Raw genomic sequence first — 16,746 nt, 5'->3', positions numbered from 1 at the left:
CGTGTGCACAAACGCTAACTTATTTTTGGATTTGCTCTCTGTTATTAGCCTGCTAATTCCTCAGACTGGATGAGAGCAAGAGAGATCTCCTTCTTAAAATAACTGCCAATTATTTAGTCCAAGATGGCAGGTAAGGGCAGTTCATTTTAGGCAGTTTAGCATTATTTACTTCCAAGAAGGTCTATAATGATTTTTTTTAAAAAAATTCTGTTTTTATAGCTATAGTTCCTGGCATGTAATTATTCTAACATAAAAAATGCAATAAAAAAGGTATTTAATAGATACCTAGAAAGAATCAATCTAATTGTCCTCTGGTATGTCCGCATCTGTCACTGGGGAAGTCAGGCCTGATTCATGAAAGTAATCAGGTTTGGATTAATGAGACTAAGTATTTCTAGAGAACTTTGAATCCAACTACTTTAACTTTCTTTTCACAGCCCCCTAAAGAAGGAGTACAGAGTTCTGTTTCCCTGATGAAGTAAACTTGGTTGAAAAAAAAAAAAAAACCCTAGCATTCTTAAAAAAGAAGTACAGCTATTTTTGATGCTTCCAATAGTCTTAAACTGATTGTGTTCCAAAGTGCCCAATTAACACAGCGCTAACAAATCATTTTCCTTCTATTAATCAGAAATGCATGGTGCTCTCGGGGCTTTGGTTTGGGTGTTTGGATGAGAGTGTAGAAAATTTTATTTCTCAGGAAAGAAACGTCTGTGTAGTTGCTGGGCGATAAAGCCAGGAGCCTCCTGGGGCCTTGCAAGGATTGGGGAGGAATTGGAGAGTTGGCTTCCCTTGGACAGGGATTCTGTGAAAGCCTGGTGTCCTTCCATGTGCTGGGTGCAGGGTGCTGGATGTTTCCATGGCTCTGTCTTAGTCATTCCTCCACATCCTGGGGTAACACCGCATTTGTGGTGTCTGTTCCTCCTCATCCTGGGGTAACACCGCATTTGTGGTGCCCGTGAAAACTGGAAATCTAAGTGTGGGAGAAATGATTTTAGTGAGAAGAGCCCACTCTCCAGCGCGCTAAGGGCAGGTTTGCTTCCGCCTAGAGCTGTGCGCTTCCTTTCCATGTCCCATGTGCTACCTGTCTGACGGGGCTACACGGTGGGAAGGACATACCCAGGGCAACCGAGTGCACCACCTGACAGTCAAACTGCTCTGCTAAAACAGGGTTTTGGAATTTGTTTTATATTCATTTTATGCATATGAATGTTTTGCCTGCATATCTGTTTGTGTACCATGTGCGTGCCTGGTACCCTCAGAGGTTAGATGAGGGTCCAGTCCCCTGGAACTGGAGTTGCAGATGACTCTGAGCTTCCATGTAGGTGCTGGAAATTGAATCTGGGCCCTCTGCAAGAACAACAAGTGCCTTTAAACCCTGAGCCAGCTCCCCAGCACCCCACATGTTATATTGTAAAATCATAACTATTAATGCATACTAATTCCAATATTGGGTTTTTCTGTGATGTATCCTTACACTCATATTTATATTTTGGTTGTATTCACCCTCCCAATCCCACGCTTCTACTCTCCTCACTCCTTGTGTCCCTAACCCTTCCTAGCTGTCCCCCACTACTTTCCACAAATGAGAGAAAACACGTTATCTTTCTCTGTCTGGCCTATTTTAACATAGTAAACTTCTAGGTCTATCCAGTTCCCTGCAAATGACATGACTTTGTTGACTGAAATTCTGTTTCATATACATACCACATTTTCTTTACCCATGTACCTTTTGATGGACAGTTTGGCTACCATCAATAATGCCACAGTGAATGTGGGTATTTTGCTGGGTCCTAATGGCCTCATCTTCCTACAATGGGTGGATCAGTGTGTCCACTGCATCCTGACTCTGATTCTTTTGAATATATACTCTAGGGCAGTATACTGGCTTATATGGTAGTTCAGTTTTTAGAGGCTCCGTACGTGTGATTTAGGACTTCCTTGCGGTTTTTCTTGGTAGCTGTCCTAATTTACATTCTTATCAACAGAGTTAAAGATTCCGTCTGGCCAATATGCTTAGCATCAGGGCTCCTTCTTGCTTTCTTGCTGATAGCCATTCTCTCTGGGGTGCAATAGGATCTTAGTGTAATTTTGACTTCCTTTTCCTTGACTGCAGAAGACATTCAGTATTTTTTCTGGTGTTTTCTTTTTAGATAAGTGTCTGATTGTATTATTTGCTCGTGATGTATCTTTGTTTGTTTGTATTTAGCTACCCGGGGTCAAACCCTACTTTACTCATTTTCTCACTGGTACCTCTTTTCACCCTCGTAGCCAGAATGAGCATAGTCCATTGCGTCCCTGCATGAGTCCAGCCAGTTGTGCCTGCTGCCTGTGGCCTGATTTCTAAACACAGGGTTCAGATGTAGTCAAAAGTAAGTTGAAACCTCCACACTGGAAAGTAAAGCCAGACGGCAGGACAGACAGCCTAGCAGTTAGGAGCACTGGCTGCTCTTGTAGATCACCTACATGGTGGCTCACAGTCATCTGCAATTCCAGTCTCAGGGCATCTGACACCTCTTCTGGCTTTGTAGGCACCAGGTATGCGCACGTACACACACACACACACACATTTAAATATACAGGCAAAATATCTGTATGCATTAAATAAATATAAAAAATAAACAAATATTGTAGAAATGTGGGGATGACACTTCCCTATTGTTCTGTTCAGTCACCTTGGACACTTTCATTGCCTATGGCTGTAGAGTATATGCCTTTTGATGAGCCAGCAAAGCTGTCTTAGAATACATTGTCATTTGAAATGTAACACAATCCTAATTAGTATTATTAAATAAAATCTCGGAGCCGGACAGTGGTGGTGTACGCCTTTAATCCCAGCATTTGGGAAGCAGAGGCAGGCAGGTGGATTTCTGTGAGTTCAAGGTCAGCCTGGCCTACAAAGCGAGTTCCAGGACAGCCAGGGATGTTACACAGAGAAATCCTGTCTTGAAAAACAAACAAACAAAAAAAACAAACACAAAAACCACCCAGAGTCAGATATTGAGGAGTGAAAGTTGAAAGGTCAGAAGAGGCAGAGCACAGTCACTAGAGGTCTTACCTCTCTGAGTGCTCAGCCCAAGTAGGCAAGATCCTGTCTCTACTGATCCTCAGACTGAATGCCTTGAGCTGCTGTCTCCTCCCAGTTTATATTCCTTTTTCTGCCCAGCCATATCCCTTCCTGTCTCCACCTTCCTAGTGCTGGGATTAAGGGTTGAGCCACCACCTGCTTGGCTCTATTTCTCTTTTAGACTGATTCAATCCTATGGTTGCCTTGAACTCACAATGACCCATCAGCCTCTGTCTCCTGAGTCTTCTGAGACTGGAATTAAAGGTGTGTGCCACCACTGCCTGGCCTCTATGGCTAACTAGTGTGGCTAGCTCTGTATTCTGATTTTCAGGCAAGCTTTATTTGTTAAAGCACAAACAAAATATCACCACATGAAAGATTCACACAAATAGAAACACACAAATAGAAAAGTTAACATCCATAGACAAGGATTTAGATGTTATACATCAGCCCTTTTTATCTGCAGGTTTTATAACCAACTATGGATTGAAATATTTTGGGGAAAATATACAATGCATGCAGATCTTTATTCCTGCCGTCATTCCCCAAGTGTCTTAGTTGGGGTTCCCATTGCTGTGATGAAGCGCTATGACCAAAAGCAAGTTGGGGAGGAAAGGGTTCATTTGGCTTACACTTCCAGATCATAGTCTATCACTGGAGGAAGTCAGGACAGAAACTCAAACAGGGCAGGAACCTGGAGGCAGGAGCTGATGCAGAGGCCATGGAGGAGTGCTGCTTACTGGCCTGCTTTCCATGGCTTGCTCAGTCTGCTTTCTTACAGAACTCAGGACCAACAGCCCAGGGATGGCATCTCCCACAATGGACTGGGCCCTTCCCCATCAATCACTAATTAAGAAAATGCTTACAGGTTTGTCTACAGCCCCATCTTATGCAGGCATTTTCTTAATTGAGGCCTCCTCCTTCCCAGTGACTCCAGCTTGTGTTCGGTTGACATAAAACTAGCCAGGACACTAAGAAATAGAGTGAGATAACTTTGTGTTCATTAGGCACTCTAAGCAATGGTTTAAGATGTACACGAGGGTGGTTAGTGGTTACATATAAGTAATGGCTCCATTTTATAGAAGGGGCTGGGAGCATCTGCAGCTTTGGGTGTCATGGGGATCCTGGAACTAGTCACTCACAAGTCCGGGCAGTTGCTGGGACTGAAGCTCTAGTGAGAAAAACGTCAGATGGCGTGGAAGGAAAATCCTTCAGTAGAGGATAATGCTGCAGAAACTAAATGGAAGATCTTTGGAAATATTCTCTTAGTTCCGCATTTATGCCGTTCTGGTAGTAAAGTGTGTCATTTAAGAGGTAGTCTACTCCAAAACCAGTTTCCGAGAAAGCAGAGGAGTCTAGCCATGGCAGAAGTGGAACCCCGACTCCGTTCTCTTGCTAGAGTGTACACAGAATTTAGTGTCACAGAAAATAGATCATGCAAAATGAGATAGTTATTGTGTGGCAGAAACTAAAACCTGTGAGGAAGGAAATCCCGAAGCAGCGATGTGACCTGTGTAATAAATAGTCCAGTGTAGTCAGGAAGGGAACCCCGAAGCAGCGATGTGACCTGTGTAATAAATAGTCCAGTGTAGTCAGGAAGGGAACCCTGAAGCAGCGATGTGACCTGTGTAATAGTCCAGTGTAGTCAGGAAGGGAACCCTGAAGCAGCGGTGTGACCCGTGTAATAGTCCAGTGTATTTTGGTGTGGTGTGATTACCAAGGCAGAGTAGACAAGGTGCCTGCAGAGTAAAATGTATGTGTGGCTTTATGGATGTGGTATATATGTTCCAGGTGTATATATGCAAAGAAAAAAAAGCTGGCAAATACAAAGAAAACATTTGGGAAAGAAAGGGAGGTGGGAGGGGTTGTGACTTACACATTTAATATCCATATATTGTATACACAAAGGACGGGAGGGAGGAAGACAAAAAAAGCAAAAATAGTCTCCGTGAAGGTTCGTTAAGCACTAAGAACGCTGTCAGGCCCCCAGCTGGAAGCCCAGCGTCTTTACTACCACTCTCCATTCTTACAGGTTCTTTGCCTTCTGTGCCTCTGTATGTGAATCACACAGTTTTAAGGAATAAGTCCGTGAAAGACCATGTTGGTCTTACCTGTACCATTGTAATACTTGGTGTACTTATTCAGTGTGTGTTATTATGTTAGAATACTTAGCATCAAGCTCGTCTTGGGTCTTTGTACAAACTTTGCAGTGATAGCTTTAGGAATCAGTGTATTCTGTCTCTCTCCCTTCCCCCTCTGTGTGTGTGTGTGTGTTTGTGTGTGTGTGTGTGTGTTTTGAGGTGGGAATTTCACTTTGTAGCCCAGGCAGGCCTAGAATTCCCCATCTTCCTTCCTTAGCCTCCCAAATGCTGGAGTTACGGAGTGGGCCAACACACCCCTCTATTTTCTTAGATTTTATTTGATTTGTTAATTGTATGAAGTTTTTTGTCAAAAAAAGATGGAAAAACAAGTGGAATCATCTTATTTCATGGAGAGATACAGTCCTGGATGAACTTTTTGATTCATGTGACCTAATGTATTTATTGTTACTAATCGGTAGACATGTAAGTGTAAATAATGACTTCTCATTTTATTTATCCATAGGAAGACTATGATCGTCTGAGGCCTTTATCTTACCCCATGACTGATGTCTTCCTCATATGCTTCTCTGTGGTAAATCCAGCCTCATTTCAAAACGTGAAAGAGGAATGGGTACCGGAACTGAAGGAATATGCACCAAATGTCCCCTTCTTATTAATAGGAACTCAGGTGTGTCTGCTTGGATTTTATTCTGTTAAGAATAAGCTCTCCAGCTAGTTTGGAGGGTTGCTGTCAGACAAAAGACCCTAGGATTAGCAAATTATGTGTTTAATATGTTTCAAATGGTAATTCCTCTCATTTTTACATAAAAATAATTCCCCCAAACTATATTAATATCTTTAAAATCCTGTTTTATTTTTTTTAATATGTGGAGCTTAAATGGGACTATATGCATTGGTTTCTTTTAAAATACACATCATGGGACATTATTGATCTTTCTTAATTAGATTGATCTCCGAGATGACCCCAAAACTTTAGCAAGACTGAACGACATGAAAGAAAAACCTGTCTGTGTGGAACAAGGACAGAAACTAGCAAAAGAGGTAATGAGTCCCTGCTGGATTTCCACAAACGTGAAGTCACAGCAAAGCCAGCTGCACTGTGCACTGCGTCCCATGGCTGCTGGGTACTTCTCTCCCCTGATCTCTCATACCTCTGCATTGCCGTCAGGAGGAAAGACTGTTTCCCTGACTGTAGACAGAGAGAATGGGGTGTGCTTCTAAATATCAGGGGGGCTTGCCTGAGATCTTGCAGTAAAAATGGCAGAGCTGGGCTTCCAGGTCATAAGCTTATCTATGGCATGCCTACAACTGTGATATCTTTAAAGCCATTGGTAGGTGGCCTTTTAAAAGCTTCTCAGGTGCTTAGACTTCACACCTTTCTTAATTATTGAAATATTTGTAGTGTGCCAAATTAGGCTCTGCTTTCAGTGTAGTTGAAGTGACATTAGGTAACAGTTTAAATGTGTGGCTAAGAAGAAAAATATGGCTAGATTTCTAAAACATATTTACAGATACATAGAATACCTTTTAACTCATATTTTCCCTTACCCCAAAGCTAGATTATTTTCTCCTCCACATTGGACGATTCTTCTTCCTCCTCCTTCTTTTCCATTGGCTTTAATAGGATTTTTGTATAAATACTATCTAATGAGGTCTTTTAAAATATACTATTAGGAGATAGGAAGAAGCAAGAGAACTTTCTGGAGGACAATTTTCCCAAAGCAAACAGAAAGGACTTCACCAGCAAAGCACTTCAGAAATTGCTTGCATCTGACTTTATCATCTTGGGGAGAGAAGGAATTTCTAATGCACAAAGGCAAAAGTCCTAAGTGCGGAGAGTGGACTACAAAATGTGCTATCATATCAAGTGTCAGAAATAGTCAGCCAATGTGTAGAGCAGTGTGTCTCAGCGTACAGCAGCCCCTTACATACAATGAATTAGTCAGCAGAGGCATATGTCCCGGCAGAAAGTGGGCTAAGAGCATCCATCCTAGGCCACCAGGTCAGAAGCAAGCACGAGCTTCCACTCCAAGGAGAACAGAAAGAAACTGCCTGACTTGGCCAGGTGACAACACGACAGAACAGCATTAAGTTCCTACCCCGCTCTTAAGACGGGAGAGAAATCAAGCCTAAGGTCATGAGCATAGGGCTAGAGAGCCAGAAGCAATGTGTAGTCTGAAGACACAGTAGGGACAGAGCGGCTTGGCGATCCTGAGAAACTGACACTGGAGAATGACCAGCATCTACAGTGAAGAGTCACGTGCTGTCGCTCCCACCTCTGGCCTCTCCACTGTCTGGGCTATGTCAAGTACCTCCCACATAGGTCTTTGGGTCTTGCTTGGCTCCTCAGGATTCCTCACTGCTCAAACCTTGACCTGAAAGGCTTCTCTAACTACCTCTGCTCCTTCTCCCCAGCACTTGCCTGTGTCTGCTCTGTGCTCCTTTAGTCCTCAGCGCTTAAGCAGTAGCAAGTCTATTTGATGAATGAACTTTTCATAGAGAAATCTTTTGAACAACTGTTTCCCTCTGGAGATTTCGAATATGGGTAATAATTGGCATAGCTGTATTTTACAACTTCCCAAACAATGTGCTGTTACTGAATTCTATGAAAACTGTTTTATGTAATCGTGGCTTTTTTTTTTCTTCCCAGATAGGCGCATGCTGCTATGTGGAATGTTCAGCTTTGACCCAGAAGGGTTTGAAGACTGTTTTTGATGAGGCTATCATAGCCATTTTAACTCCAAAGAAACACACAGTTAAAAAAAGGATAGGATCAAGATGTATAAACTGTTGCTTGATTACGTGAGAAAAGTCTGTAGCGGCCAAGGAAACTGTCCATTTCTCCCAGAAAGCATTTGAAATGCTATGGCAATGTCCTGACCTCTTACAACGAAGCAGTTTAACTCGAGGGGGGGAGGGAACCTGTCCTCAGCATTCTACAGAGTTCACAGAGAATGTTTCTTAAAGATCTAAGCGGCAGCAAACAGCATCTGAAGCCACAGTCTACTATAAATACTTTATTTCAACTAGAAGGTACAATCTCTCAGGGGTTTCATAGTTAAAAGCTACAATCACATCACGTTGAGACAACATTGACAAAACAACAGTGCTGTAAATGGAACCGCTTGGCTTTGACCATCCACCTCTGCACAGCCCTTATGGAATCTGCACCAAGAAACAGCTTCTCCCCTTCCTCCTCTTAACTGCTCTTGTACGCGAGTTGCTTTCTATTCCAGTATATCCAGAGTGGTGAGCTCACCAGGCCAGCCACGTAGCCAAAGGTTGCTCCGAGTGTACAGGAGATGGGCCACACCTGAGGAAAGAATTATGAAATCAAAACCAACTGATGTTTTATTATTACTTGAGCACAAATTAAGTGTAACATAAACATTTCTATAGCGAAGCTTAATGTGCTTTCTTAAAGAATGCCAAAAGTTTAATAGGTCATAATTGCATTTACCATGAACACTAAAATGTACACATTTTAGTTAATGTGCATCAAAAGGTAACAAGGCTTCTGGCAACTGTAGATTTAGTTTGATGTTCCCCAAATTGCATGAAATACATGCTAAGGTACAAATTTAAAAATTGGGTCATAGTTTGCCATAATCCTCAACTCAGTTTAGCTTTCTGAGTTAGTTGGTCATTTTTCTAATTCCCACTTTGGCTGTGTACATCAAAGGAAACAATAAGAGAGTAGGCTGACAAACCTTAGAAACCTTCAGTTGTGTCAGAGGGAAGACCTAGAATCTAAGCATGTTCCGTGGAATGTGTGGATGTTTTGCTTCCATGAGCTACAGATACCGTAGCCACAGAGGGTACAGCCCACAGCTTATACACACTGATAGAGTACAAGGCAAACAATACTACAGGCTTCCCAAGATGGTTTCTCCAGCCATGCCATACTTTATTAAACCAGAACTAAATAATGGTGATTTCTTTAATGCCGCAGACAGGGTATGCGGGTCCCTACATAAAAAGCCCTGTGTAAAAAAATATGGGAAGCAAACTTCCATGTCTCTTGTAAAGCTTATTTGGTGTACTGGAGCCACTTCTAACCCTTCTCGGGGAATAGGCCATCACAGTGTACTGGAGACGAACCACCTTAATAACTGGCTGGTACCATTTGGTTTTCTTCCTCGGTCTGCTATGGATCTGCCTTATTCTAAACGCCATGCAACAGACAGTAGTGTTAGATGAAGCTTCCGTGAGAACCACCTCATGCAGTTTAGGGAAGCAAATCTAATCCATTATCGTGTTGCCGGCCTTTCTTAGATTTAAATTTGCTGTTGATTAAACTACGACGTCTTTGTCTTTAGCGAGCTTCTGTTATCTTCCAGGACTTGTGCTCACAGCTTTGTCTACTGCACAGATTGGGTAATGGAACACTAAACATTGATACTTGAAAATGACAGCCTTAAATGTTCACACCAGTCACAAATCTAGATGTACTGTTTTGCATGTGACTTTGTAGGAGTTTTTGAAGTCTAAGCACCACACGCCCCCACTTGGTAGTGGACAGTCTACTGGACAAGAGCTTTCTCTTGGAAGTGGACGTGGGATGTCTTTTTCTCCAAGCAGTTGTGGTTCACATTAAGCATCATGGCCTTATGTATGCTCAAATGGGATTTCTGTACTTTTCCCATTTTGTTTTGGTCTGTTTTTAGATAGAATTGAAAGAAACTGTATAATGAGTTAACATGCTAGCTAAGTTGTCAAACCCATGATATGAAGGAATCCCGACAGTAAAGTGTTGTTCATTTCCAAGTTGCCTTTGGAGATTTGATGGGTTTGGGTCTTGGTTTTTCTCTTTTTTTCTTCAAATCTACATCTGTGAAACCCTTGACACTTACTGTATTAGGCAGTTATGTTAAAGTCAAGAACTTTCCTGCTCCAGGAGAAATGGATTAAGAATCGGGAAAGGTGCACTGGTGTCACCTCGGTCTCCTCATGCTGTGACCGTGGGAACGCTCTCCAGTGTCCCCCCACTCATGAGCTCTTTCACTCTCTTCTGATTCACAGCAGCCATAGTTGGGCATCACTTTTTCAGCTTCCCTTTCTCCAGATGTAAGAACCATGTATGTAGATACTCGAACTCTAAGCAGACGATTGTATCATCTGAACCTGAGGTGCCTTAGGTACTCTATTTACCTTGATGGGGTTTGGAGTTTCCCATTGCTTGTTAAGAGCTCTTTGTGTTGGTTATTTAGTATTTCTTTTTGCAAAATCTTCTCTGCCACTTTAACCAAAAAAACCAAAGATTTGTTTTCTATTCATGGGCAGATTATAGAGAATATGCCTTATTTTTCAGAAGCATATCTTCATTAAAGGCTTAGGCTGCAACAGAAACTTAGACTCTGGAAAATCCCTTTCAAACTAGTGAAATACCTAAGAAAGAAAATACTTTTCAAAACTATTTTATTAACATGAATTGTGCTAGTGAATGCACTGCTTCAAATAGGTCATGTATGAATGAACTTAGAAGAAATTATAATTCATCAGTGTTTGCACAGAAAATTTGTTCTAAAGTCCTTTAAAATTGTTAGGGGAATCTTGAAATCTAATAGAACTTTGCTAATGTGTGCCCTTATTCCATCCTTACATTGTAGCTTACTTGCAATGAATTATATTTCCAATAAGTAAGAGCTTGGGTTCCTGCTATTTGTTATGAATTATCTTAGTTACTTTAGACATTGCTTCCATTTGATTTTTTTAATTATTGGTTTTAAATACCAAATTAAATACTGGTTTGTTGGTTGTTGCTTTTTAAGTGATTGTTACTTCAACAGTGTCCCTTCCTAACATATGGGGTCATAAATAAAATGAAATGCACAGTTTACTATTTATGTAAAGCACTCAACTTCTTACCTTAGTAGTTTTTATTTAATCCCTTTCCTCTGCTTTGAGACTGCTCACCCCTGGCAATGTGCGAGCATCTGCGCCCCCTAAAAGCCTCTCTGTCAGTCAGAGTGTGAGGAGAGTAGCAATCCCTGTGGCTCCCAACCAAATTCCAATTTGGGGCACCAAATTCTGCTTTTATTACTCTGTGACTTCAGTGTGGTTCACTGTTCTCAAACACAGACATACACAGCCGCATACTTTAGACAGCTGCCATACTTCACTTCCCCAAAGAATGTGAAAAAAAAATGAAATAAATGTTGGGTTAAATGTTTTTCTCCTCTAAGGGGTTAAAGCTTGGAACATTCAGTAAGTCACTGTTAGGTAAAACTCAAGACATCCATACCATCAGCAAAAGAAAAGGTCCCAACTTTCCAGACGGTTTTCTAGTGATGGTACAGGCTTTGTGCCTTTAAGAAGACTGGCATGGCTCTCCTGTGACACACAAGTCCTTAATAAAAATTCTAAGTGGCTTCTTGCTGGCTTTCTTACAATTGCTTTACAATGTTTAAACCACACCACAGCACAGAATTCATCCCGACTTGTCAACTCAGCCCAGCTTAATTATATTTTAATAATGAGATCTTAAGTTTTCCATTTAAAACTATTTTCCTGTTTCACAGAAAGAGTTGTTTTAACATTCTTTATGACAGACACATTAGTATTTCTAAAAATCTATAGAACCTATGTGCTGCTTCAGCTGCAGAGATATAAGTACTTCTCCAAATTATGATGATCTGAGATCACTATATAATTATTTGGTTTTATGTAAGGAAAATAGGAAATTGAGAACAAAGACATTCATATTAAGAAAGCCAATCATAGGGTTTGCCACCAAAGTGATGATCATTTTATTTAATTTCTTTTAACTTCAAATATTTTTTAAAAATCACTAAATGGAAGAAACATCTCATGTTATATAACAACATAATGCAATGCAAGTAGATAAAATTTGTAAGGTTATCAAAAGAAAACTATTTTAGAGATGAGCAGCTTCATCAGGTAGAAAGTCAGCATCCTAGCTATACACAGTGCACCTGCCTTTCGTCCCAGCACTCGGGAGGCTGAGGAAGAGGATGGTTCATTTGAAGCAACCTAGGATGCTGTCTTAGGGTGGCCATGCTGTAATGAATCGCCATATCCAAAAGGAACTTGGGGAAGAAAGAATGGGTTTATTTGGCTTACACTTCCACATCTCTCTATTCATCATCTAAGGAAGTCAGGGCAGGAACTCAAACAGGGTAGGGGCTGACACAGAGGACCACCAGCCCAGGAGTGGCACCACACACAATGGGTTGGACCTCCCACAGCACTAGGTAAGAAAATGCCCTGTAGACTTGCTGAAGTCCCATCTCATGAAAGCATTTTTTCCCTGAGGTGCTCCCCTCACAGACAGCTCCCCTCACAGACGGCTCCCCTCACAGACGGCTCCCCTCACAGATGGCTCTCCTCATAGACGGCTCTCCTCACAGACGGCTCTCGCCTGGGTCAAGCCGACAGAAAACCAACCAGCACAGCTGCAAAGCAAGACTCTATCTCACACAATCACGGTGCTGGTGGTGCTGGTGCAAGCCTGTGACCTTGTGCTTGGGAGGCTGGGTCACCACAAGCTTGAGGCCAGCCTGGGCTACAGCATACTCAAAAAAACAAGACACCAAGGAAAAAAAAGGGAAACAAAAAGCCAACTCAAACACCCCCCCCTAAATAAAAATGCCTTGCTTTCTGGGCATCATTATGTTTCTTCCTATAAATTATGTTATTGTGGGTTTTTTTTCCTTTATCACTTGAATAAGAACAAAAAAAAGGTCTGTTTTCTCAAAGTAATAAAAATTAATAAAAATTTTATATTATCTAATATAGAATTTGGGTAACTGAAACCTGTAGTTTTTTCCAGAAATAAAATAATTTCATCTTCATAAGCCAAAAAGCACTTTCAAAATATACAAATAAACTGAATATGTGTGTTTTTTATGTCAAATAAAAACAGTTTGAAAGGAACAATGTAGGATGGGGCAGATGGCTCAGCAGTTAAGAGCACTGGCTGCTCTTCCAGAGGACCGAGTATGGTTTCCAGCACCACATGGAGGCTCACAACCATCTGCAACATCAGTCCTGGGATTCAACAGCCACTTTTGTCCTCTGTGAACACACAGCATATACATGGACACAAAATATGTAAAATAAGTAATCTAACAAAAGACAACAATATAAAAATGCAATAATCCAAAAGTGTGTGTCCACTTTGCTTTTGCAAGAAGCATTTATGTCTTAGGAAAGGAACTGCTCCAACACATCTGTACAGTGTGATATTTCTCGACTGCGTTCCAGCTGGCATAGAACAGTGATTAAGAACACTGATTTTGGTATTAGACAGACAGGATTTGAATCTTGACTTAAGATTTACTAAACGTGGTCCTTGGCAAGTCATCTAGCCACTTTGTGCTTAGTTTCTGTGTCCAGTATATACCTGCAGGTCTCATACATACACAGCAATAATAAATATCAATGTAAAAAACCATATTCTTGAAATATACATTTTCTAAAATTCACAAATGTCACAAATTCTTGCGTAATTTGAAACTAGAAGTCATAGGATTATAACTGAATTGGTTACTGCAAAATGCCAAAGTAAAGGATAAAACGAAGATCACTGGTTTGATTGAATGAGGACTTACATGATTTTAGGCTAAATTGGTATTTCCCTTACTGAAGGGATTATACTGTATTCAAGTAAAATGTTAATATATAGTTACACATTTCAAGACTGGGAAAAGTAATACTTAACGGAAAATAATTCTGGGTTAAAGATGTGCCCATTATAAGCTGTGCTGACAGGACCAAGGCAGAACTTTCATTAGAGACAGCACTGGCCAGGCTAACGCATGCGTATGTGTGTTCAGGAGTGTTTACTGTTACTTTCGAGGAGTCCTGACCAGGAATTCACCGCTCCACAAGTAATTTCCTAACTATGTGTTCTGTGTAGTAGGAGAAAGGTCAGAGTAAATGCAGGTCAGTGTCCATTTGCAGTTAGCAAACTAGACCCAGATGAGCAGCTCCATACACCAGAGGGCAGCATTTGCTTTAGGAGTATCCAAGGCAACACACTCAGGACCAAATTCAAAGGAAATGCAAATCATCATTTGAAGGCAATACATTACCAGGCTTCGTCAGATGGATTCTAACAGTCATGCAAATGAAAATTTGTTCAGGACAATAAACCCACTAAAAAGTAGCTTGTGAGAGACAAAGAACTGGTTGCAGAGATCTAACAGCCCTTCCTCTGCAATTCATCAGTTTATCCTATTTACTCTGATGGCACCCACATCTGGAGGCTCACAAACACCAGTAATTCCAGGTGAGGTTTCCAGTGTCCCTTCTGGACTCCATGGGCACACACATGTGCACAGATACACACAAATAAGTCTTTAGAAGAAGTAAGTGGAACATGACACCTGTCACTTTCCTATAGCTACATGCTACATATGTGTGCACACACTTGAAAAAGCATGAGTTTTACAGATACAACAGCACTGAAAATTAGCTTTAAATATGCTCCTACAAATGTATTAAATTTTGGTCTAAAAATACAGACATCACCAGGGTGATGACGACACTTAGAAAAAACAATATGGGAAAAGAAAGCAATTTAATACTCTAAAGAGAACAAAGCTATGGCCTGAAAGAAACAAACACTGTTTTCAGTCTCCGGCAGTGAAGAAAATCATGGTGTAGGTGGAGCTTTTGTTCGGATCCTAAATCGTTCCTTTGCCAGTCAAATAATGGTGAACATGGAGTGTACTCTTTCCTTCCACATGTTGCCTTTGTGTGGGTTAAGAACAGGAATGAGACCACCTTGCATTACAGCTGCCATGATTACATTACCTTTGGCATAGCACCAAAACCCATGCCTGGAACATAGAGACCTACAAATGACTCATGTTCTGTTTGTGTCTGAAATGTCACACAGAATTGAACACGATATGAAATTCAAGAAACTCAATAAATTGGGTTAAGAAAATACCAAAGAAACAAAAGGGAAGTAACTCACTTAAACTACTAGCAGAAAGAACAGGACCAAAAGCAGGCGGTAAAAGCTCGGTATACACAATGAAGCTGGCATTTGTGTATGCTGAAAGATTTGTCAGCAAACCACGTCTTTCATAGGTCACAACAGTGTGGTAGGTACCTCCTACCCTGCTTTCTGTAGCCACCTTCTTTTGCTGCCTTCTACACATGGAGGGAGGATTCCCTTCCTTCAACTATGGAGATGTCCAGTAGCTTCATCACCTGTCGCTACTAAAATATTGAAAGCTCACATGGTTGAAAGTAAGTTTCATTGGCACCAATTCCCTGTCCCTTACTGAAGAATCTACTTGAAAACTACAAATATGCCTGAGATTTCTCATTTCAGAACACCATTAATGCCTGGCCACAGGAACATTATATGAAAGCAAATTTTAATTCAGAGTAGAGAAAACAGCATTAAAATGTGACAGGTTTTTTTGTTGGCTCTGTGTGTTTTTAAAGAAACCAGACACTCCTGTTTCTCCAAAATATAAATAAAACACAACCCAGAGATGCTTGCTCTGACATAACTTAAACGAATCAAGTGTGTACTGAGCTACAAGGAACAAAGAACTGAAATTCCCTTTTCATAGCATGCTGTATTTCACAGGAAGTTTACACAGTATACCTTCTCCTGAAGTTTCCTTCGCTCTAGCACAATCCCCACATTAGGAAACGCCCTATCCCCTTATCTCGTTTACTGCTTTTCTGGCAGATTCTGTCAACATTATGAGCCATGGTGCGGTCTTGTTCTGTAGAGTTTGATTTATTAAAAAAATAACAATAGCACCACAAAAACTTTGTTTGCTGAAATGAAAGTGAAAGAAAAAAACCAAAAGCTCATCACTTCTCCAGTTTATTAGAAAACCCTAAAAGGGGCATGAAGAAGTGAGTAAAAGGCCTGAGATGTCGATTCTGTTCTTCCTTATGCATACATGTCCCACTTTAGAAGGATGACAATGAATAAGCCAGGGTTTCACTTGTAGTACTCGAAAACGAACAAAACAGCCAATGTATCCCAGCTGAGTGAAATGTTCTCAATAATGACTAACAACTTGTATTCAAATCAGCTAACTAGAAAATCTTTGTTTAAAGTCCATAATTCAGAAGATAGCTCAGTAGTAGCCCAAGCTGCTGTCATCCCAGGAGACGGGAGCCAGAGAGGCAGCTAGCTAGGTGTACACAGTGACAATGAGGCGCCACCACTGGACTGCTCCGTGTGCAGTAGTGCACAGTGCACACTCACAGATTTAAGAGGCGGACTGCTCCGTGTGCAGTAGTGCACAGTGCACACTCACAGAGATTCAAAAGGCCAATTCAGTCAGCACCTGGGATGTGGGGAAGGAGGATCAGGTGTTCAAGGTCAGCCTTGGCTACACCGTGAATTCCAGGGAAGCCTGTGCTACAGTGATCGCCTGTCTCAAAAAGTACACTTCCCAATGTCATAGGTTAAGGGAAAACTACAATAATTAAAAAAATTGATATTAATTTGAATCTTGCTCACTCTTCATTGTAAGTATAGGGGGTGTGAAATTAGTGGCAAAAAAGCCTGACTAATCTAAAACTGGACAACGGGACTGTGAACAGTGTCTCCTAAGCAAACCCAGACCCCTGCTC

The 16,746-nt window shown here is 41.2% G+C and overlaps 2 protein-coding genes across 8 annotated transcripts in view; one reads left to right on the top strand and one right to left on the bottom strand.

Moving 5' to 3' along the window:
* Positions 1 to 11,021, top strand: part of Rhoq (ras homolog family member Q) — a 35,601-nt gene extending 24,580 nt beyond the window's left edge. The window contains exons 3-5 of one of the 2 annotated variants that reach the window (XM_048416302.3): positions 5,669 to 5,833; positions 6,112 to 6,207; positions 7,821 to 11,021. In XM_048416302.3, coding sequence (XP_048272259.1) covers positions 5,669 to 5,833; positions 6,112 to 6,207; positions 7,821 to 7,853 — 294 coding nt within the window. In that variant the 3' untranslated portion in view covers positions 7,854 to 11,021. Of the gene's footprint in view, positions 1 to 5,668; positions 5,834 to 6,111; positions 6,208 to 7,816 lie in introns of both variants that reach the window. The other variant, XM_048416300.3, reaches the window with a different exon arrangement.
* Pigf (phosphatidylinositol glycan anchor biosynthesis class F) overlaps positions 1 to 16,746 on the bottom strand; it is a 41,174-nt gene that overhangs the window by 4,417 nt on the left and 20,011 nt on the right. For 4 of the 6 annotated variants that reach the window (XM_085690951.2, XM_048416295.3, XM_048416296.3 and 1 more), the window contains exon 6: positions 8,169 to 8,479. The exons of 1 other annotated variant lie outside the window; for it this stretch is intronic. In XM_085690951.2, coding sequence (XP_085547077.1) covers positions 8,394 to 8,479 — 86 coding nt within the window. In that variant the 3' untranslated portion in view covers positions 8,169 to 8,393. Of the gene's footprint in view, positions 1 to 257; positions 971 to 8,168; positions 8,480 to 16,746 lie in introns of those variants that run through there. One more of the 6 variants, XM_048416299.3, reaches the window with a different exon arrangement.

The sequence above is a fragment of the Myodes glareolus genome, chromosome 6 (genome assembly GCF_982192425.1).
Source record: "Myodes glareolus chromosome 6, mMyoGla1.1, whole genome shotgun sequence".
NCBI classification, from domain to species: Eukaryota; Metazoa; Chordata; class Mammalia; order Rodentia; family Cricetidae; genus Myodes; species Myodes glareolus.
This window is presented reverse-complemented; position numbering and strand designations above follow the sequence as displayed.